Raw genomic sequence first — 24,375 nt, forward strand, 5'->3', positions numbered from 1 at the left:
TCGAGCGGTTTTTGCTCTAACCTATTTGTGGTTCCAAAGAAGTACAGAACGGTGAGTCCCATACTGGATCTAAAACTATTAAACAAGTTTGTCAGAGTTCGTCATTTCAGAATGGAGTCGCTCCACCCGGTCATCATCTTGATGGAAAAGGGGGAGTTCCTAGCATACATCGACATTCGCGATGCTTACCTTCATATCCTCATTTTTCTCTAAGCAGGTCAGGCAGACCCTCAGATGGTGGACATTGAGGTCTTCTGTGAGTCAGGGGGGATCCTTCCTCCTGGTGTGTTAGCTAGGATGACCACTGATGCCAGCCTTCTCAGCTGGTAAGCTGTATTCCGTCATCACACTGCCCAGGGCCGCCGGTCTGATCTAGAGTCGCTTCACCCGATCAACGTAGGATAAGAACAATCAAATTGGCTCTTCTGCGGTTCCCTCACCTCCAGACAGGTTGTCCCATCTGAATCCAATCGAACATCACCATCGCCACGGTGGTGGCATACATCAACCGTCAGGGAGGCACCAGCAGCAGGGCGGCCATGCACGAAGTAGATCACATTCTCTGCTGGGCCGAGAGGAACCAATTTGATCATCTCAGCTGTTCACATCCCGTGGGTAGAGATTTTGGGCGTCAGACTTTCTCAGCCGTCAGGATCTCGCCTTGGGAGAATGGTCTCATCCGGAGGTCTTTCAGCAGATCTGTCATCGTTGGGGAACGCCGGATTTGGATCTGATAGTCTCAAGGCTAATCGCCACAGCCCCTGAGTTTATAGCTTGGTCTCGAGACCCTGAAGCCATCAGGGCAGACGCGCTGTTTTTTCTGTGGAATCCGTTTCACCTGCCGTGCGTTTTTTTCCCCCGCTCCTGTTACTTCCGAGAGTCATCAGGAAAATCAGAGCGGAAGGGGTTCCAGTGATCCTGATCGCTCCGGGCTGGCCACGCCAGGCGTGGTACGCGGAGCTAGTGCAGCTCATCGCCGACCTTCCCTGGCAATTGCCGGATCATCCAGTCCTGCTTTCCCAGGGCCTGATTTCCACCAGTACTTAGGGACCCTGTGTTTCAGGGCTTTGCCGTTGAATCCTGGGTCCTAACCCAAGCTGGGTTCTCCCAACAGGTGGTTTCCACCATGATAAGTGCCCATAATCCCGTGTCGGTTCGCATTTATCATCACTCCTGGAAGGCCTTTTTCTCTTGGTGCAGAGACCGCGGACATTCAACTCTCGTCTTTTCCATTCCATCCATTTTGGATTTCCTCCAGCTTGGTCTGGAGTCAGACCTCGCTCTCAGTTCGCTCAAAGGGCAGATTTTAACCTTATCTGTTCTGTTCCAACGCAGAATTGCTGCCAGGTTACAGGTGAAGACCTTTTATTCAAGGAGTTTCCCATATGGTACCTGCCTAGGACAGACCCTTGGAGTCATGGGACCTTAATAATTTGGTCCTGGGGGTCCTCCAGGAGGTTCCTTTTTGAACCTCTGCAGGACGTATTGCTGACTTTTCTTTCTTGGAAAGTAATCTTTCTAGTTGCGATTATGCCAATCAGACGGGTCTCTGAGCTGGCAGCTCTGTCCTGTCAAGCCTTTTATCTATCATCTCACCAGGACACGGTGGTTTTAAGGACGTTCCCGTCTCTTCTGCCCAAGGTGGTCTCTTCCTTCCATCTGAACGAAGATAATGTGTTGCCCTCGTTTTGCCCGGCGCCATTCTTTCATATCGAAGGGACTCTTCACACTCTGGAAGCGTTGAGAGCTCTGAGGCGGTACGTTTCGCAGACAGCGTCTTTCTGCAAGTCGGATGCACTATTCGTTCTTCCAGAGGGGCACAGGAAGGGTCTAGCCGCTTCTAAGACTACAATAGCCAGGTGGTTTCGCTCGGCTATTTAGGAGTCCTACCGTGTCAGAGGCAAGCCTATCACAGTGAGGATTAAGGCACACTCCACTCGGGTGGTGAGCACTTCTTGGGCCATTCGGCACCAAGCATCGGCAAAACAGGTTCACAAAGCTGCAGCTTGGTCCAGTCTGCACACTTATGTAAAGCACTAAGATACTCACGCTCAGGCTTCTGCAGATGCGGCCATCGGCAGACGGATTCTGCAAACTGCAGTAACACATCTGTAGCCTGCTGGTACCTGGGATTTCATCTGTTGGGTTGTTCCCCACCTAGGGACTGCTTTAGGACGACCCATGGTCTGTGTCCCCTAATGAGGCAAAGGAGAAATAGGGATTTTTGTGTACTCACTGTAAAATCCTTTTCTCCGAGCCAATCATTGGGGGACTCAGCACCCACCCCGTTAGCCTGATGGCTTGTGTTTGTCTTTAGTTGACATGTTGTACTCTTGTCGTTAGTTATGAGGTCCTACTGCTTTGTTACCGAACTGGTTCAAGCTAGAGCCAGCAGAGGGTGTATACTGCAGAGGAGGAGCTAATCTTTTCTGTTTTTTTGCAGCAGCATAACACCATGGTCTGTGTCCCCCAATGATTGGCTTGGAGAAAAGGATTTTACGGTGAGTACACAAAAATCCCTATTTTTTTAACAAGAGAACAAATCTAGATTCTGTGCTTCTGCCGGCGCAAAATTGTTAATCATTTTCCTTTTAAATGCCATAAATAAATGTCTTTTCAAGATAATTAATTGATTAATAAAATAACTTTCGTTTTTCATTTATCACTCAGATTGAATTAATGCGAAATGCACAGAATGACTGTCCAGCCAAAATCTATGTGTATCATATATTGAAATTTCCAGACTTTCAGGTATATTAATTTGGAGTACATCACTGGTGCACATTTGTACTACCATTTTACATGATGCTACTATATAGGAGCCAGTAATATTAGGATCCTAGCCCTCAGACCCTCTGCAATCCGCAAGGTATCCCGTACCGATCACCTTCTATACATGCAGGGTTGATTTTCACATGATGTTCATGCGGCTGTTTTTGCCTTCATCTTTAGTATGTGAGCATTGATACACAGTTGGTGCAGAAATATGGACAGTGACAGAAACTTTGTGATTTCAGCTCTGCTGGATGCTATTTAGTTAAAACTAGATGTGGGCCCGATGATATCGCATCGGGAGGGCAGTGACATCACGATGGGGGCAGCTCTGTGGCGCTGAGGGTGGCGTCTGTCCCCCTCCCCCACTGTGCTCTCTCCCAATGTATGTAAGTAAATGTATTTTTAGTTAAAAACCTGTTTCTGCGGGGGGGAGGTTTAATAATAAAGTGGCAATCTATTTAATTTCCTTGTAAAAAATGTGTAGGTCTTCGCTGTATTTTGTCTTGCCAGCGCACGTAAACCAAGCAGCTACTGGCTGCCAACCCCTGCTATCTGGTGTTACCTTTGCGGGCAATGAAAAATACAGGGAAGCCTTTTTTTTTTTTTTTTTTTTTTTTTGTAGTTATTTAAATAAATAACTAAAAAAAAAATTGGTGTGGGCTCCTCCATATTTTCTAATGCCACCAAGGTAACCCAGACAGCTGGGGGCTGGAAATCTCACCGTGGTGAGGCCCAAGCGTTCTTGGCCCCCCACGCTGAAAATTGCAGCCAGCAGCCGCCCCAGAATTGGCGCCTCTATGAGAGACGCCAAAACTTGCGGATACCCCGCTCTTAAAGCTTCCGTGTAGCGGTGGCAGACTGGGTAATAAACTGGTTGATGTCAGCTTTTTTTTGGCAGCTGATATCAAGCCGTATTGTTAATGTCAGCCGTCAGTATGACAACCGGCCATTAGCAATACTTTCAGTAAAGGAGAAAAAAAACACACAGAAATGTTTTCTTACCTACAAACTAGACAGAGACACCTCGTTATCCACTTTATTAGCTCCCACCAAGTTCCCCTCCAACGTAATCCTGCAGTGGGGCAGTGTGATGTGTCACGCAGCCCCCATCTTTGTATACCTGAGTGTCCACAGATGGCGTCCGCGTGTGTATGTGTGCTTGTATGTATGCCGCATGTGTGTATGCGCATGTGTATGTATGCATATGTGTCTGTATGTTTGTGCATATTCGTGTATGTGTGAATGTATGCGCATGCATGTGGGTGTGTATGTGCGTGAGTACATGTGTGTTTGTGTATGCATGTGTGTGCGTACTGCGAGTGTTTGCACATGCGTGTGTTTGTGTGTGTGTGTGTGGGGACATTATACTGTGTGTGTATGCGTGTTTATGTGTATGCACGTGCGTATGTGTGTTTGTGTGTGTATGTGTGTTTGTATCTGCGTGCATATATGCATGTTTGTATGTGCATGTTTGTGTGTGCGTGTGTATGTTTATGTGCATGGATCTGCTTGTTTGTGTGTATATACGTGTGTGTGTGTGTCTGTATGCGTGTGCGTATGCGTGTATGTGCATGCTTGCGTGTTTATGTGCGTCTGTGTATCTGCGTGTGTGTGGGGACATTATACTGTGTGTATGTGTTTGTATGTTCGTGCTTGCGTGTGTGTATGTGCGTGCATGTGTACGTGCGGACATTATACTGTGTATACGCGTGCTTGAGTGCGTGTGTATCTGTGTGTTATTATGCACGGGCATGTGTGTTTGTGTGTATGGGGATATTATACTGTGTGTATGCGTATATGTATGTGCTTGCGTGTGTATGTGCGTATCTTCGTGTGGGTATGCACGGGCGTGTATGCGCTTGCGTGTGTATGTGCGTATATTTGTGCTTGCGTGTGTATGTGCGTGATTGCCTGTGTATATATGTGCGTGTGTGAGTACAGTGCATTGCGAAAGTATTCAGCCCTCTGGAACTTTTCAACCTTTTCCCACATATCATGCTTCAAACATGAAGATACCAAATGTAAATTTTTGGTGAAGAATCAACAACAAGTGGGACACACTTGTGAAGTTGAACGAAATTTATTATTTTAAATTTTTGTTGAAATTCAAAAACTGAAAAGTGGGGCGTGCAATATTATTCGGCCTCTTTAACTTAATACTTTGTTGCGCCACCTTTTGCTGCAATTACAGCTGCAAGTCACTTGGGGTATGTCTCTATCAGTTTCGTACATCGACAGACTGAAATTCTTGCCCATTCCTCCTTGGCAAACAGCTCAAGCTCAGTGAGGTTTGATGGAGTTTGTTTGTGAACAGCAGTTTTCAGCTCTTTCCACTGATTCTCGGTTTGGATTCAGGTCTGGACTTTGACTTAGCCATTCTAACACCCGGATACGTTTATTTGTGAACCATTTTATTGTAGATTTTGCTTTGTTTTGGGATCATTGTCTTGTTGGAAGACAAATCTCCGTCCCAGTCTCAGGTCTTTTGCAGACTCCAGCAGGTTTTCTTCAAGAATGGTCCTGTATTTTCCCATCAATTTTAACCATCTTCCCTGTCCCTGCTGAAGAAAAGCAGCCCCAAACCATGATGCTGCCACCACCATGTTTGACAGTGGGGATGGTGTGTGTTGCCTTTACGCCAAACATATCGTTTGGCATTGTTGCCAAAAAGTTTGATTTTGGTTTCATCTGACCAGAGCACCTTCTTCCACATGTTTGGTGTGTCTCCCAGGTGGCTTGTTGCAGACTTTAACCCCTTAGCAACAGAGCCAGTTTGCAGCTTAATGACCAGGCCAATTTTTACAATTCTGACCACTGTCCCTTTATGAGGTGTGTTGGGGTTAGGGTTGGAGCAAGAATTGAGGGGTTTCCACTATTTACCAACTTTGGGGGTCTAAAAATTGGGGTCTAAAAAAAATCACTTTCGTGGATATAAAAAAGACTTTATTTTCACGGCTCTGCGTTTATAAACGTCTGTGAAGCGGTTGGGGGTTCAAAGTGCTCACCACACATCTAGATAAGTTCCTTAGGGGGTCTAATTTCCAAAATAGGGTCACTTGTGGGGGGTTTCCACTGTTTAGGCCCATCAGGGGCTCTGCAAACGCAACATGATGCCCGCAGACCATTCCATCAAAGTCTGCATTCCAAAATGGCACTCCTTCCCTTCCAAGCTCTCCCATGCGCCCAAACAGTGGTTCCCCCCCACATATGGGGTATCAGCGTACTCAGGACAAATCGCACAATAACTGTGGGGGTATGATTTCTCCTGTTACCCTTGTAAAAATAAAAATTTGGGGCCGAAAAAATGATTTGTGTGGAAAAAAAATGGATTTCTTATTTTCACGGCTCTACGTTATAAACTTCTGTGAAGCACTTGAAGGTTCAAAGTGCTCACCACACATCTAGACGATCATAGTGATGAAAATAAAAAAAATAGTACATAACCCCCCCCCCCCCCCCCGTTTATCACCCCCTTATATAGGCAAACATAATGAAATAAAGAAATATTTTTTTTTTTCAGCTTTCCATTAGGTTTAGGGTTAGGGCTAGGGTTGGGCTAGGGTTAGGGTTAGAATTAGGGTTAGGGCGAACTAGGATTAGGGTTAGAATTAGGATTTAGGGTTGGGATTAGGGTTAGTGGTGCATGATATGTGGGAAAAGGTTGAAAAGTTCCAGGGAGCCGAATACTTTCGCAAGGTACTGTATGTGGGGACATTATACACTGTGTGTGCGTGCATGTGTATATGTGAGTGGGAACATTATACTGTGTGTGCATGCTTGTTTGTATGTGCGTGTGTATCTACATGTGTATATCTGTGTGTGTGTATGCACGGGCGTGTGTGTGGGTTCATTATACTGTGTGTGTATGTATGTGTGTTTGTATGTGCGTGCTTGCATGTGTGTGTGGACATTACACTGTGTGTATGCGTGATTGTGTGTGTATCTGCATGTGTATAAATATACGTGTGTATGCACATGTGTGTATGTGGGGACATTATACTCTGTATGTGTTTGTGGATGCGTGTGTTTGTGTGTAAGTGCGTGTGGGGACATTATACTGTGTATATGTATGCATGTCTATGTGTGCATATATTTGAGTACATGTATGTGTGTGTACATTCATGTCTGTAGTGTGTGTGTACATTCATGTCTGTAGTGGGTGTGTGTCCCGCCGCTGCCCACCCACCCTCCTCCGTGCAGTCACAGCCGGCAGGAAAGACCGGGACTTATGGCCTGTGCTGGAGATGGGGTGCGGTGCCACCAGTGGGTGTCCGCACCCCATCTCCAGCACAGGCCGCAAGCCGCGGTCTTTCCTGCCGGCTGTGACTGCACGGAGGTGGGTGGGCAGGCAGCAGGATCCGGCGCGTGTAGTCAGGCGGCGAGACCTGTGGGGGTCCCGGCGGACCTGTGGTGGTCCCTATTGAAAGGGTCCGATCTCCCCAAACCATCAACGGGCGAGCACGCGCGAGTATCGCCTCCGCGTATCCTTTCCCGCACCGAGGGACATCTCTGGGACTTTTCCCTAGACATCTGTTTTTCTTTTTTATTTTGTGAAGATAAGACGGGCAACGCATCCTATTGAAAGGATCCGATTTCCCCAAACCAGCAACGGGCGACCACGTGCGAGTGTCCCTCCACGCTTCCTCTCCCGCGACATGGGACATTATGCCAGACTTAGCCCTGTCCACCCCTAGGTATCGAAACCATGGGCTTGCACAGAGGCACAAGACTAGTCTGTGCGGCCCCCACTGCTCCACCAACGCATGACGGCGGTGCTGCATGGCGGCGGACGGTCCCTCTCCTCGTCCAGACAAGGCGGACGGAGCTAGGGTGCCTGCACCGTCCGAAGATGGATTCCTCATGACCTCAGAGCAGCTATGGATGTGCGGGGAGGGCCCCTGGGCAGCGAGAGGCTCCAGGCTAGCGCCTGCTTAGGGAAAGAGCAGGTCAGATGCCCCAGCAACTCAGGTGCTGGAGCCGCAGAGTTTGCATAGGACTGTGATCAGCAGCCATTTCCCTCCGTCCTCCCTCCTCCTCCCTCCTTCCTCCCATACCTGTAGCCCGGTATGCGTGGAGATCCCGTGCCAGGGGGAATGCCAGCGGTGGAAGGGAGAGAGCTTCAGGGGGGTACCGGCGGGATCGCCAGGATGGCGCGCCCATGCACCCCGACGTGATGTCATATCCGGCGCCGCCCCCAGGTTCGAGGCGGGCGCTGCTTAAAATTGAGGCCCCGGCTTCAGAACAGGGTAGGCCAGCATTCGCAGCCTACCCAGAGAGGAAGTAACAGCCAGAATCAGGAGCGCGGGGAGACACGAGGAGCCGGGTAAGTGCGACCCCGTCCCGGAGCCATACTAGGGCAGGTTACCCTCCTTTTCCTACTCATTTTCCCTTAAGCCTTAGGAAAAAAAAAAAGGGAGAGAGAGAAAATTGGCCTTTTTCAGCAGTATGTCTGGGAAAGGGAAAAAGCACACGTCCTTTTATACCGCATGCGTTTCCTGTGGGGTTGTGTTCCCGCGAGCACAGACTATTAAGTTATGTGAAGCCTGTAGTTCCAAACGCGCCCAGGAGCCCTCCGCTCCAACGGAGCCCAGAGGTCCGGATCCCCCGGAATGGGCGTTATCACTTTCTCGGTCTATGGCTTCGCTTACGAAGGCGATTGAGACCCTTCAGGGCCCGGATAGGGGTAGAGATGATGGCTCGCCTGTTTGGGAGGGTTCATCCACCTCACAAGAGCCGCCGGCCTGCAGGGGCCGCACTCTCTCTAAGCAGACGTACAGGGAGAGAACCCATATGGCGTCTCCGGGCCCCTCCGGTGCTTCGGCATCCGTGAGTGCGGCGTCTCGCTCACCGTCACCATTTTCTGGGAGCGAGCAGAGTTCGGATGAGGACATGCAGGAATCCTTGGACCTGGATACCCCGGGGTGTCGGGAAACGGTAGACAGTCTCATTGAAGCTGTCAATCAGACTCTGGGTATTGAGAAGGATGTCTCCCTAACCGCAGGGCATAAAATATCTTTAAAAAAGGCCAGGCGACCACATAGAGTGTTTAGCACTCATCCAGAGTTCGAGGACATGGTGCAGCGGCACAGGGAACGTCCAGACAAGCGTTTTTTCCGGACAAAGAATGCTAGAGACGAGATACCCGTTTGCACCAGAGCTCTGTAAGAGATGGGCGTAATCTCCGATTGTGGATCCCCCAGTGTCACGCCTGGCCTCAAGATCAGTGTTGTCAGTGCCTAGTGGTTCTTCCATTAAGGACCCCACGTATCGGCTCATAGAAGGTTTAGCATGCTCGGTGTATGAGGCATCGGGGTCAGCGCTTTTGCCTTCATTTGCGGCAACATGGGTGGCCAAAGCCATGATGTCATGGTCAGAGTCTTTGAATAGAGTCCTACAGGATAGAGACCTGCCGATAGAGGTGTCTGAGATAGCAAATCAGATCGTGATGGTGGGTGACTATCTAATGCATCCTTGGATGCGGCACTAGCGGCGGCAAACGCTATCGCCATTAGGAGAGCCTTGTGGCTAAGGCTATGGCGGGCTGATTCAATTTCTAAGAAATCGTTAACTTCCCTGCCGTATCAGGGTAACAGACTATTTGGAGAGGGATTAGACAAACTCATTTCGGATGCCACAGGGGGAAAGAGCAGTTTTCTCCCACAGCAGAAGATTAGACTGCCTTTTCGTCAACCGCAGGCGCGCTTTCGAGCATTTCGCACTCCCGGATGGGCAACAGCGGCCAGTTCTGCCGCCCCAGCTCGCTACAACCAAGACAGAGAGCGTCAGGTCACGTATAAAGCCAACCCGCTGGGAAGGATGCGTGGCCGACCGCCCAGGTCAAGGGGGGCCAGGTCCCAGAGGCCCTCAGCAAAATGACTCGAGGCATCAGGTATCCGAAGACAGCAGAGTAGGCGGACGTCTGCTCAGGTTCTGCCACGTCTGGGTCAAGGTGGCACACGACGCATGGGTGGCGGAATTAGTCTCATCCGGGTACAAAATAGAGTTTATCGGACATCCTCCAAGACGATTTTTTCCTTCCCGGCTTCCCAAATCGGAATCCCGGGCAGAGGCGTTGCTAGGGGCCATCAGGAGTCTTCAGTGCAACGGGGTCATTGTCCCGGTACCAGAGGGTGAAAAGACACAGGGATTTTATTCCAATCTGTTCGCGGTCCCCAAGAAGGACGGAACAGTGAGACCGGTTCTGGACCTAAAGCTGTCACGCGGGGCTTAGTTCAACTAAGACTGAAATACCCGGGGCCCCTGTGATGTCCCTTTAACTAGGGGAAACCCTGTCTGACCCTCAACCCAGGGTTTTTGCTGATGGTGCAAATGCCTGAGCCTCCAACCTTTCCTTATCTCCTGCTCAGCCCTGCACTTAACCCTCCACCCAGTGAGGAGACACACCACCAAAGCCCCCACACAAATTATGACAGACAGGGAGAACTTAAACTGCACTGCGCCGCACGCACACAGGAATATACAGTAATGTGAACAGGGCACAACTAAACACAAATATGGGAAGGAGAAAGGATAACAACGGATCATACGCCACCAGATACGAATCTCTCTCTCTTCAACACCTCCACTCCAGACCGGAACCACTTGGTATGAAACACAAGCTATAATCGGTGACGCCTATAGGCCAGCATGACTATTTAAAGACCGTGGGCGTGACTAAACATCCAACCTGGTCTCCAGCAAGATTAACCCCCGAGAGCCTGAAGATCAAGCCGGCGCCACTGAGGCTATAGTGGACGGAGGTGGAACTACCTCTGCCTGCCGGACGTTGTGGTGTGAACAGCGTCCGACATGACATTACCCCGTCTTCTACGAGGGACCCTCAAGACTCATAGGACCCGGCTTGTCCGGATGACGATGGTGAAAGGAACTGACCAGCCGATTCGCATGTATGTCTGAGGCTGGAACCCAAGACCTCTCCTCCGGACCATACCCCCGCCAGTGCACCAAATACTGAAGAGTATGGCGTACTACTCGAGAGTCCACTACCTTGGCGACCTCAAACTCTAAATCGCCATCCACCATGACTGGAGGTGGCATCGGCGTCGTGTCCACCGAGCATACCACCTTTTTCAATAAAGCCCTGTGAAACACGTTGTGTATCTTGTACACCGCAGGAAGTTCCAACCGATAAGCCACTGGGTTAATGATGGCAGAAATCCTAAAAGGCCCAATAAACCTTGGACCCAGTTTTAAAGATGGAATTTTGAGTCTTATGTTCTTCGTAGCTAACCACACCCATTCACCCACACACAGGTCTGGACCTAGCACGCATCTACTGTCAGCCACCCGTTTGTACCTAGCACTCATGCTCAACAAACGCTGTTTCACCCTCCTCCAGACCGATGACAATTGGGCTCCTAGCTGATCCTCCTCCGGGACACCCCCCGAGTCACCTTGACGTAAGGTACAAAACTGAGGATGTTGACCGTAAACACAAAAGAACGGAGACTCTCCCGATCACTCTTGGCAGTGATTATTTAACGCGAATTCGGCCAGAGGAAGGAAAGTAGACCACTCCTCCTGGTTGTCAGACACAAAGCATCGTAAATACTGTTCTAGATTTTGGTTCATGCGCTCAGTTTGTCCATTAGACTGTGGATGAAACGCCGATGAATGTGACAACTTGATCCCCAAACGTGAGCAAAAAGCTTTCCAAAACCTCGCCACAAATTGCGTACCCCTATCAGATACTATGTCCGACGGAACTCCGTGGAGTCTGACCACCTCCTGCACAAATACCTGAGCCAACGTCTTTGCATTGGGCAATGAAGACAACGCCACAAAATGCGCCATCTTTGAAAAACGGTCAACCACCACCAGGATGACCGTGTTCCCCGCCGAGGCTGGCAAGTCAGTGATGAAATCCATGGAGATTTCTGTCCATGGCCTATTGGGTACCCCCAGAGGCTGTAGCGTGCCAGCAGGACGGGTTCGGGGTGACTTAGCCCTAGCGCACGTGTTGCAAGCTGCCACGTATGAGACCACGTCCTGCCGGATTTTGGGCCACCAGAAACGATGCGATACCAGCTCTAAGGTGCCCTTCACCCCTGGATGACCAGCCAGTACCGAGTCGTGGTGTTCCTTCAACACCTTAAGCCGAAGATGCAGGGGTACAAATGATTTGTTGGCGGGAAGTCCTGGCGGTACCTCCTCTTGGGCCTCGGCAATCTCCGCCTCTACCTCAGTCGTGAGAGCCGAGACCACTACCCCTTCCTGGAGGATGGGTACCGGCTCTTCCCAAGGTTCTCCCCCCGGAAAACACCTAGACAAAGCATCCGCCTTGGTGTTTTTAGCCCCGGGACGGTAAGTCACAAGAAAATTGAAACGAGTAAAAAACAATGCCCAGCTGGCCTGCCTAGGAGACGGACGCTTGGCCGACTCCAGATAGAGCAGATTCTTATGGTCGGTGATGACTGTGACCTGGTGAGCTGCCCCCTCCAAGAAGTGTCGCCATTCCTCAATTTGATGGCCAACAACTCCCTGTTGCCGATATCATAATTCCGTTCGGCCGGCGACAGCTTCTTGGAGAAGTAGGCGCATGGATGCATCTCGCTCAAGGACGAGCCTTGAGACAGTACTGCCCCCACTCCCACCTCCGACGCATCAACCTCCACCACAAAAGGTTTAGACACGTCTGATTGCACTAGAATGGGGGCTGAAGCAAAACTATTCTTCAGACGCTCAAATGCACGTATAGCCACCTCAGGCCAGCTCGCCAGATCGGCACCTTTTTTTGTCATGTCCGTGAGCGGTTTGGCGATAGTCGAAAAGTGTTTTATAAATTTCCTATAATAATTCGCAAACCCAAGGAACCGCTGGAGTGCTTTCAGACTCTCCGGCCTCTCCCATTGCAGCACCGCTTGCACCTTAGCGGTGTCCATTTTAAACCCGGCTGCGGACACAATATATCCCAAAAAGGGCAACTCCTGGACAAAAAATAAACATTTTTCCAGCTTAGCATAGAGCTAGTTCTCCCGGAGCAACTGTAACACCTGCCTGACATGCTCCAAATGAGTGTCCCGATCGCTAGAATAAATGAGGATATCATCCAGGCATACGATCACAAATCTCCCCAGGACATGAACAAATACATCATTAATAAAATGTTGGAAAATGGCAGGCGCGGTGGTCAACCCAAACGGCATAACCAGATTCTCAAAATGACCCTCAGGAGTGTTAAACGCCGTCTTCCACTCATCCCCTTGACAGACCCTTATGAGGTTATACGCCCCCCTGAGGTCCAGCTTGGAAAACCATTTCGCCCCCGCTACCTGGTTGAACAAATCCGGGATCAACGGCATTGGGTAGGGATCACGGATAGTAATCTGGTTTAACTCTCGGAAATCCAGACACGGGCGTAACCCCCATCTTTCTTCTTAATGAAGAAAAACCCCGCGGCTACAGGCGAGGACGAAGGCCGGATGTGTCCTTTGCTTAGACTCTCCGCGATGTAGTCTTTCAGAGCTTGTCTCTCAGGACCAGAAATATTAAACATCCTGGCCTTAGGTAATTTGGCCCCGGGTTTTAACCTAATCACACAGTCATAGGCTCGATGTGGAGGCAGTTCTGAGCAACCCCTCTCAGAGAAAACATCCGCGAAATCCTGCAAAGCCTCCGGCAGGCTGGGCGTCACGGCGGACACACATGTGGCCAAGCAATTGTCTTGGCAGAAACCACTCCATTGTACTATGTCCTGAGTTTTCCAATCAATTACCGGGTTGTGCCTGGACAACCATGGAAAACCCAGGACCATTTGTGCTGGGAGATTACGGAGGACCCTACATGTAGCCGACTCAGAATGTAGGACCCCAATGTGGAGTTTCACCTCTGCCACAAACTCCGTAATCTCCCCTTGAGGGAGGGGAACAGCATTAATGGTAACCACCTGTATGGGGTGAGGAAGTCTTTCGATCTTAAACCCGGCGGTGTGTGCAAACTCCTCATCTGTGAGATTGGTGGCGGAACCGCTATCCACAAACACTGATATTGGTAGCTCTCTGCCCGCGATAATAACCTTGGCAGGGAGCATACATTGAGATACCATCATGGAGGATATGCATACGCTCAGTTGGGTCTCCTCCATACCCTCTGAGCTTAACAGTTTTCCGCCGGTGTGACCCTCTTAGGTAGTACCGGGCAAACGTTAACATAATGACCTCTTTTACCACAGTAGAAACATGCTCCGGGCTTCCGGAATCCCGGAGCGCGACGCTTAACCTGTGCCACGCCAGCAATCTGCATAGGTTCAGGGGACTCATCTACTTCAACCACACTTGCACCTCTGCTTTCCCCCAGAGGTAGCGTCTCCTGTGCCTCCTGACGAAAACGGCGATCAATACGTATCACCAAACTCATGGCAGACTCCAACGATGCCGGAGTCTCATACATCAGGAGGGCTTGTTTAACCTTCCCTGATACCCCATGAATAAACTGGCTCCGCAGTGCTGGGTCATTCCACTGTGTGTCTACGGCCCAACAGCGAAATTCCGAACAATAGTCCTCTGCCAAGCGCTCCCCTTGGCGGAGGGCGCGGATTTTAGATTCCGCTAGAGCCAGTCGGTCAGGATGATCGTAAATGAGCCCGAGGGCAGAAAAAACATTATCGACAGAATGAAATGTAGCAGAGTCAGCTGGTAAGGAAAATGCCCATGCTTGGGGGTCACCACTCAGTAATGACAACACCAGCCCTACCCGCTGAGCCTCATTACCTGAGGAGATAGGGCGCATGCGGAAGTATAACTTGCAGGCCTCCCGAAATACGACAAATTTGCTGCGATCCCCTGAAAATCGTTCTGACAGCGGAAACTTCGGCTCTGCACCGATACCTGCAGATGCCGTTTGCACCTTCGCTACTACCAGGCCCTGCTGCTGAACTGCCCCTTTCAACTCTGAGACCTGTAAGGACAGCGCCGCCAACTGGCGGGTTATGGAATCTAACGGATCTATGGACTCCTGAAAAATGTGGGCCGATTATAATGTCACGCGGGGCTTAGTTCAACTAAGGCTGAAATACCCGGGGCCCCTGTGATGTCCCTTTAACTAGGGGAAACCCTGTCTGACCCTCAACCCAGGGTTTTTGCTGATGGTGCAAATGCCTGAGCCTCCAACCTTTCCTTATCTCCTGCTCAGCCCTGCACTTAACCCTCCATCCTCCACCCAGTGAGGAGACACACCACCAAAGCCCCCACACAAATTATGACAGACAGGGAGAACTTAAACTGCACTGCGCCGCACGCACACAGGAATATACAGTAATGTGAACAGGGCACAACTAAACACAAATATGGGAAGGAGAAAGGATAACATCGGATCATACGCCACCAGATACGAATCTCTCTCTCTTCAACACCTCCACTCCAGACCGGAACCACTTGGTATGAAACACAAGCTATAATCGGCGACGCCCATAGGCCAGCATGGCTATTTAAAGACCGTGGGCGTGACTAAACATCCAACCTGGTCTCCAGCAAGATTAACCCCCGAGAGCCTGAAGATCAAGACGGCGCCACTGAGGCTATAGTGGACGGAGGTGGAACTACCTCTGCCTGCCGGACGCTGTTGTGTGAACAGCGTCCGACATGACAAAAGCTCCTGAACAGGTTCATCAGAGTCAGGCACTTTCGGATGGAATCCCTCCGGTCAGTGATATCGGCCATGGAGCAGGGAGAATATTTGGCCTCAATCGATGTCCAGGATGCCTACCTGCACATCCCTATTTTTCCCCCGCATCAAAAGTTCCTTCGGTTTGCAATAGATGGTCGGCATTTCCAATTTGTGGCTCTGCCGTTCGGGTTAGCCACGGCTCCCAGGATATTCACGAAGGTAATGGCGGTCGTCATGGCCATTCTTCATTCTCGGGGCATAGTGGTTTTGCCGTACGTAGACGACCTCTTAGTAAAGGGTCCGTCTTTTTGGGCGTGCGAGGAAAATGTCAGCATCACGCTGGATACCCTATCGCGCCTAGGATGGTTGATCAGCGGGAAGAAGTCATCCCTTACCCCAGCTCAGAGGATTTTATTCCTAGGGATGATTTTCGACACTTCCCGAGGGTTGGTAATTCTCCCTCAGGACAAGGCTCGGGTGCTCCGGCAGGGAGTTCGGAGTCTTCAACAACCAGGCCCTCACACTATTCGATACGGGATGAGGGTTCTAGGGAGGATGGTAGCGGCAATAGAAGCGATTCCGTTTGCTTAATTTCATCTTTGTCCCCTGCAGCACGCTCTCTTGACAGCTTGGGACAGGAGTCCGTTCTCCCTCGGTCATCAGTGCAGGTTGTCCTCTCAAGTCCGACGAGCACTTCAGTGGTGGACGCGCGACTCCTCTCTTCTTCAGGGAAAAACCCTTTCCCCCAGACCAATGGTTGGTGATCACGACCGACGCGAGTCTTCTCGGTTGGGGAGCGGTGTTTCGCCATCACACGGCCCAGGGGCAGTGGTCGCCCCAAGAGGCTCATCTCCCAATCAACTTGTTGGAGATTCGAGCGGTGCGGTTGGCGTTGCAGCATTTTCAGCACTGGCTAGCAGGACGCCCAGTCCGGGTTCAGTCAGACAACGCCACGGCAGTGGCGTACGTGAATCACCAGGGAGGCACACGCAGCAGGCCAGCCATGCGCGAGATAGAGCATGTACTCCGTTGGGCCAAGAGGCACCACTCGGTAATCTCAGCAGTTCACATACCAGGCGTGGAAAATTGGGCAGCAGATTTCCTAAGTCGGCAGGGTGTCGTGGCCGGGGAATGGTCCCTGCACCCCGAGGTCTTCCAGATTTGCCAACGGTGGGGGACTCCGGACGTGGATCTGATGGCCTCCAGGGAGAATGCCAAAGTGGGCATGTTTGTCGCTCGGTCCCAGGACCCGCGAGCAATCGCAGTAGACGCATTGGTCCTTCCATGGAACCAGTTTTGGCTCCCATACCTGTTTCCTCCTCTGCCGCTTCTCCCAAGGGTCATCAGAAATATCAAGACAGAGAGGGTCCCGGTAATTCTACTGGCCCCAGACTGGCCCCGTCGAGCTTGGTACGCGGATCTAGTACAGCTCCTCACAGACGTGCCGTGGTGTCTACCGGAACGTCCAGACTTACTGTCTCATTGGCCGATCTGCCACCTGAACTTAGGGGCCCTGTGTTTGACGGCATGGCCGTTGAATCTTGGATTCTGACCCAGGCGGGGTTTGGGTGTGAGGTGGTTGCTACAATGGTTAGCGCCCGGAAGCCGGCCTCGGCGAGGGTTTATCATAACACTTGGAAGGTTTTCTTTCTCTGGTGGCGAGAGCACGGGGTTGCGCCTTTGTCCTTCTCGGTTCCCAACATCCTGGCTTTTTTGAGGTCAGGCCTAGACGCAGGTTTGGCCCCGAGTTCCCTGAGGAGGCCGATATCGGCCTTGTCTGTCCTTTTCCAGCGAAAGAGCGAAAGATCGCTACCGATATGCAGGTCAAGACATTCATTCAGGGGGTCTCTCATTTGGTGCCCCCCTTTATGGCGCCCATAGACGCTTGGGACCTTAACCTGGTTCTGGGTGTCTTGCAGGAAACTCCTTTTGAGCCATTGCAAGAAGTCTCATTGTCATACCTTTCCAGGAAGGTTGTATTTTTGGTAGCCATAACTTCCATTAGGCGGGTCTCGGAGTTGGCAGCCCTATCTTGTAGAGCTCCGTTTCTGACTTTTTTTTAAGGATAAGGTAGTCCTTAGACCATCGCCGCGGTTTCTGCCGAAGGTTGTGTCCTCTTTCCATATTAATGAGGACATTGTTTTGCCTTCGTTTTGTCCAGCTCCAGTACACAGAGTGGAAAAGGCGCTCCACACGTTGGACCTAGTAAGGGCCCTCAGGAGGTACGTGTCAAGGACAGCACCTTTTCGCCAGACACTCGTTGTTTGTGATTCCCGAAGGGTGCAGGAAGGGGCTCGCAGCCTCACGGTCGACCATAGCCAGATGGATTCGCCCAACTATTCAAGAGGCTTACCGTATTAGAGGCACGCCGATTCCAACAGGTATTGGGGCGCACTCTACTCGGGCAGTGGGCGCCTCTTGGGTGCTTCGGCACCAGGCTTCGGCAGAGCAAGTATGCAAGGCGGCAACCTGGTCAAGCCTGCACTCGTTTTCGAAACATTATAATGTGCATACTCAGACTTCGACAGATGCGAGCCTGGGTAGGAAAATTCTCCAGGCAGCAGTGGCACACCTTTAAATAGGGGGGCATGCGGTTTGGATCGGTGAGTTGCTCCCACCCAGGGACTGCTTTAGGACGTCCCACAGTCTCTGTGTCCCCCAATGAGACGAAGGAGAAACATGGATTTTTGTGAGTACTCACCGTAAAATCCTTTTCTCCGAGACGCTTATTGGGGGACACAGCACCCACCCTGATAGCCAGTTGGCTCTTGTTTATTTGATTAGTGTAATTCTTGGTTTATTATTTGGGTGGTCCTTTTTTCGGACATATGATTTTCTGCGGTAAGGCTAATTCGCTTTTATGTTCTCCTACTGCTTTTGCACTAAACTGGTTTCCGCCCGCTATCGGGGCGAGGGTGTATGCGGCGGAGGAGGAGCTAACTTGTTTTTTGTATACTTAGTGTCGGCCTCCAGACGGCAGTAGCATACACCCACAGTCTCTGTGTCCCCCAATGAGCGTCTCGGAGAAAAGGATTTTACGGTGAGTACTCACAAAAATCCATGTTTCCATGCCCGGGATGTGAACTGCTGAAATGACCGAATGATTCCTCTCAGCCCAATGGAGAATGTGAGCCACCTCGTGCATTGCTGCCCTGCAGCCGGTGCCTCCTTGATGGTTGATATATGCTACGCCCGTGGCGTTGTCCGAGTGTATTCGGATGGGACGACCTGCCAGAATATGGTGGAACCGCCGCAGGGATAACCAGATTGCCCGAATCTCCAGAACGTTTATCGGAAGGCGCGACTCCCAAGGTGACCAGCACCCCTAGGCAGTGTGGTGATGGAAGACAGCCCCCCAGCTTACCACCAGCCATTGAACCTGAAGAAAGAATTTCCCTTGGTTGAGGGAAGACCGCAATGTCCACCACCTGAGCGCCTGCTTGACCCGTGTGGACAAACGGCACAGCCGGTCGAGGGAGAACGGTTTCCTGTCCCAGGCTGCCAGAAGCACATGCTGCAGAGTATGGAGGTGTAGCTGGGCGAAGGGAACAACTTCCATTACTGCCACCACTTTGCCCAGGACCCCCATGCCAAATCGGATGGAATGAGGGGGATGGGCGACAAAGTGCCTGGGCTCCCTGTTGAAGGACTAAGACCTTGTCATGAGGGAGAATCACCAACCCTCGGGAGGTGTCCAGGATCATCCCTAAAAAAAAAGAGATCTGCTGAGCTGGAACTGGGGAAGATTGTTTAAATTTATCAGCCAGGCAAGAAAGCATATCCAAAGTGATGCGCACGCACTCCGCGCAGGCTTGGGAGGACGGTCACTTGATTAGAAGGTCATCTAAGTATGGCAAAACGACCATGCCCCGAAAGTGCAGAATGCACATGACGGCCGCCATGGCCTTTGTGAATACTCTAGGAGCGGTGGCGAGGCCAAAGGGCAAGGCTGTGAACTGAAAATGCTCCTCGCGAACAGCGAAGCGCAGGAACTTCTGGTGAGGGAGAAAGATCGGGATATGGAGGTAAGCATCCCGCATGTCAATGGATGCTAGGGACTCCCCCTTCTCCATCGAGGTGATCACAGAACGGAGGGACTCCATGCTGAAATGCTGGACCTTGACAAACTTGTATAGAAGTTTCAGGTCCAGGATGGGCCGCACCGTTCTGTTCTTCTTCGGAACCACAAATAGGTTCAAGTAGAACCCCTCGAACCTCTCATTTTCTGGGACCGGAATAATGACCCTGTCTTGGCGTAGCGAATCGATGGCTCAGTAAAAGGACTGTGCCCGCGCCTCTGTTTTGGGGGGATGAGAGGGGAAGAACCGTGCCAGGGGATGAGAAGAAAATTATATTTTGTATCCGAAAGACACCAGGACCCTGACCCATTTGTCATGAACAACAGAGTCAGGCATAACGAAACAGGAGTAGGCGATAGCCTACTCTGCGGGTGTCGACCGGATAATGCCACGAGTCATTGAGCCAAGAATCTATGGGACCTGGATCCCTTAGATCTTGACTGTTTGGGTCAGCTCTTCCATGACTGGTTGGGAATATACAAAACCTGGAGACCCCAATCCGGAAGATGTGATCGTAGTGGACCAACCAGGATTGCTGAGAAAGGACCGGAAACAAGTCTGTTGCTGACCTTGAAAGGGGTCGCCTGGTCTTTTGCTGGGGAAGAAATTTACTTTTTCCTCCTGTAGCGTGAGCGATAAGCTGATCCAGCTTCTCTCCAAATAAATGACCGCTCCGGTAAGGCAGAGAGGATAGGAACTTTTTGGACTCAGAGTCCGCTCGCTTGTCCCTGAGCCACAGTGCCCTTCTGATGGTTATGGCGTTTGATGCTGGCAGTGCAGCGCAGTTAGCCGCATCCAGGGAAATGTGCACCAAATAGTCCACGGCCAGGGAGATCTGATTGGTCAGATCCGCTTCCTCCAGGTGAAGGTTACTTTCCTGAATGGTTTTGGTCAGGGTTTCCGCCCAGGAAACCATCGCTTTAGCAACCCATGCCGCGACAAAAGAGGGGGAGAGTGCGGAGCTTTAGGCTTCAAAAACTGAGCGAGCAAGATTCTCTGACGGTTAGTGGGATTTTTAATTTTAATTGAGGATCCATCTGGTAAGGATAGGAGGGTTTTGGAGGCCAGGCGGGATACAGGTGTATCAACTGGAGGGGATTCAGCCCATTCCTTCCGCAGATCCGATGAAAAAGGGTATCTCGCCTCAAGAGGCTTCTGTCCTGTGAAGTGCTTGTCTGGCCGCTCCTTATGTCCTGAAACTTGGGATGGTTGGCAAACACCCTATGAGGATGTTTGGTCCTCTTGAAGGACACTGTGTGTTCCGGGACAGAGAGAGTCGTTGTCAACCTTCAAAGTCTGGTTGACGGCCTCAGTGAGAGTATCCACCATCACCTGATACTCCGGCGAGTCCAGGTCGAGAGACTCGTCAGACTCTTACTCAGAGTTCTGGTCACTGCAAACCCCTGGTGAGTGGGAGCGAGAAACAGAGCTCACGGATGCCGAGGCACGAGAGGGTCCATTTTCTAGATGTCTGTGTATTTTGTGACTAAGAGCAACCCCTGCTTGCCGACTGTTCCTGTGTAGTAGAGGAACCTTTTAAGACAGGCAGACAAATGCCACGACCCATGGAGGGATCTTGGAGGGGCTCAATCGCTTTAGCCAGTGAGGCCATGGACTGCGACAGTGATGAAACCCACTCAGGGGGACTAGGTACATTGGGTTCGGTAGCGGCAGAGGACTCCTGAGCGCATTTGGGATCACAGGCCTTGCAGAGTGGCCTACTCTTTCCTCGTGGCAATGAAGTCTGGAAGGTGGTACATGAGGTGAAAAACACTGTATGTGTTTTGTTAGCCTTCTTGTACGTCTTAGAGAGTGACATGATGTACCCCAGTATGTCTCCTTGCTACTATGACTCAGTAGGGAGGATCATGGCTAATAACCCAAGGAATTTCTGCAGAGAAAGGCCAATGGGTGTATTGCAGCTCAAATCTTACCCAGGTCCTATGGCCCTTTGAGGATGGTCCTCCTGGTTCCCTGCGCTCCGGAAGAGTCCACTCAAGTAAAGAAGCCAGCTGGAAGATAAAGATGTCCTCTGGGAGTAGCCCAGGGGAAAAGCACTGCGAGCAGTCACGTCCGGAGTCTCCCACACTTGTAGAAAGGCTGCAGGTATGAAAAAATGGCCGCCTGGAATACAGGAGGGAAGTCTCGCTCTGAACAAGAAGCTCCAAGTGCGTGGGTGGAGCGGCCAGCGCGATACAAGCAAGTGGGTGGGGCTTCTAAGTTGCGGCCTAGCATGGGTCGAAGCCGGGGGCTACATTTTCGGTGCCGGCCAGAACGCACCCGGAGGGAGGAAAAACCAGGGAATGGAGAGCAGGGCACCATCTGGAAGGCTATTGCAGGTGTTACCGCACACTACAGGAACCCTCCTGCCGAACCTGACCCGGTCACTTATCCACAGTGATCCGGAGGACATCTGTTTTGAACCGCAGAGTTCAGACTACTCTGCCTGCAGATCAGCTGCTGCAATGTGGACGATGCAGGGAACCCTCCATCCACCATCCCGTTGTCCGCGAGATGGAGAGGGACCATCCGCCTCCTTCCATTGCCGCTGTTTTTCATGGGTGATGCAGTGGGGGCCGCACAGACGCCATAAGTGCCTCTGAACATCCTTGGGGTTAACTCCCCTAGGATGGAGCAGGGCTGTTGGTCCGGCTTTAATAAACCTGGCTGCAGAATGGGGTACATGGAGGCGACACTCAATGTTCCCGTCTGTTGTTGGTGTGGGGAGATCGGTGCACTGAAGGGACCCGTCGCCCCTAAAGAGAGCTCAGACACACATTTCAATGGTGCAGGAGGGGGTACGTGAAGGCGACACTCCACGTTCCCGCCTGTTGTTGGTTTGGGGAGATCGGAACCCTGAAGGGATCTGTCACCTCCCTGTAATCTGTAATCTATTAAAAAGGAATAAGAATAAAAAATAAAAAATTGTGGTCTGAAGACCAGACCCATGTGCCTCCTACAGACACAAAGCATGAACTGGTTCAGCTGGAGCCAGTGTGTGGGTGTATACTGCAGAGGAGGAGCTAATCTTTTTGTATTCATTTAGTGTCAGCCTCCTAGTGGCAGCAGCATAACACCCATGGTCTTGTGTCCCCCAATGAGGCGACAGAGAAAACCAAAACATCCTACTTACCTTCCCTGTGCACCCTCGCACCATCTTGTTCCGGTGTCAGCAGCTCCTGTGGCCAAGCAATCACGTATCCCCGCTCATTAAGGGAATGAATATTCACCTCTCTCCATGCCTATGGGAGTGGAGAGAGGTGAATATTCATTACCTTAATGAGCGGGCACCCATGATAGCCCAGCAGCTGCTGGAAGCCGGCCGCTGCGGCTGTAACTGTGCGCGCTATAAGATAAATGAATATTCATTTCCAGCGCAGTGAATTTTCATTTCTCTTTAGCAGCGGGCACAGGAGTTAGTCGAAGCCTCCGGCTCCTGCCTCCTGTGACCCGCTGCTCCCCCGCCGTCTTCTGGGACAATGACTCGTGTATAAGCCGAGGGGGGACGTTTTCAGCACAAAAAAAATGTGCTGAAAAACTTGGCTTATACACGAGTATATACGGTAATTGTCCAATTACTTTTGGTCACTTTTAAAATGAGGCAGCTACATGTTAAAGAGCTGTAATTCCTAAACCCTTACTCCAATAACGATGCTAATATCCCCCAAAAAAACTGAGTGTGTGCACTTTAAACCCTTATTGATTATATAACTGTATCTTGAATATGTTTTGGTAAACGGGTAAAATGCAAAATCTTGTGTCATTGTCCAGATATTTCTAGATCTAATGCTCTGGGCTGTTCCACTTGCCATAGGATTTTAATAATGTATACCTTTTAAATGAGTAGCTAATCATTGTTAATTAAGGTGTAGTCTTTTTGTAATTTTTGGTATTATGTTTTTTTTTTTGTGGTTCTTTGGTACAGCTTTTGTGCATTTATTTAGGTATGATCTCAAACCCTACTATGCTCTTTTATATTAGGTTATTTTCTTCTCCAATCGATGTTCAAAAGTTCAGGCATGTTTTTTTTTTTCTTTTTTATTAAGTATGGAGGTAATTTAAATTTGTATGTTTTTATGTTTAATTTTTTTTTTTATTAATTATTCTACATAATCTATGTATTTTTATGTTTTAGATTGCAAAGAAGACAAAAAGGCAAATGAAAGAGGCATCAGAAAAAATCAGAGATTCATTAGAGCAAAATTCCAAGTTGAACCACAGTTACATAATTCTTTTTCCACAGTCATCGCCCCATGAGAACCATCCCGTAGATGAGGAGGTACATTATGTTTTCCAAATTATTTGTAATGACTTAAAGGGGTTGTCCGGGCTTTTCACATAATCTCAGTACATATCTGGGCTGCAGAATTATGACAATAAGTAATTTACTTTCTGTCACTAGTTTGCACGGTTTTCTAGATATTCTGAACAGAACGTCCAAGGGGGGGTATGTTATGGCATTGAAATGAGAACTAGTTGTAACCTCCTACTCTACTCCAAACATGCCCTCTATAGCAACAACCCCACCCTCCATAGCTACAGGCCCTCCCCGTCCACATGAAGCAGCCCTCATCACACAGTAACGAATTCTTCCCCTCCAGCAGCCTCAGTGCAGAGAGCAGAGAGCTGCTCCTCCCCCAGACACACACTGAACAGTTATCTATGGAAAGTGAATCTAGTGAGGAAGGAAAATCGTCCTGTATTCTGGGCCACTCCATGATTACAATACATAACTCATTATCAGTAATTCTTTCCCTCACTGTCCCAGGCTGCTGGCAGCAGTGAGAACAGACTGTGTGATGGCCAGAGATGGGGGTCTGCAGCTTCTAATCTGCACAGGGGATGGCAGTCACTGATGTAATCTGTTCTGTGACAAAGCCTCTGCTGTGTGAATGAG

The 24,375-nt window shown here is 50.3% G+C and overlaps 1 protein-coding gene across 1 annotated transcript in view; it reads left to right on the forward strand.

Moving 5' to 3' along the window:
* The window catches only part of LOC141097962 (uncharacterized), a 102,539-nt gene that overhangs the window by 47,591 nt on the left and 30,573 nt on the right, over window positions 1-24,375 (forward strand). Inside the window, exons 5-6 of the mRNA XM_073585514.1 lie at window positions 2,671-2,751; window positions 23,614-23,757. Of these exons, the coding sequence (XP_073441615.1) occupies window positions 2,671-2,751; window positions 23,614-23,757 (225 nt within the window). The remainder of the gene's footprint in view (window positions 1-2,670; window positions 2,752-23,613; window positions 23,758-24,375) is intronic.

The sequence above is a fragment of the Dendrobates tinctorius genome, unplaced genomic scaffold (genome assembly GCF_039654945.1).
Source record: "Dendrobates tinctorius isolate UK_male_01 unplaced genomic scaffold, ASM3965494v1 ptg000086l, whole genome shotgun sequence".
In the NCBI taxonomy this organism is placed as follows: domain Eukaryota; kingdom Metazoa; phylum Chordata; class Amphibia; order Anura; family Dendrobatidae; genus Dendrobates; species Dendrobates tinctorius.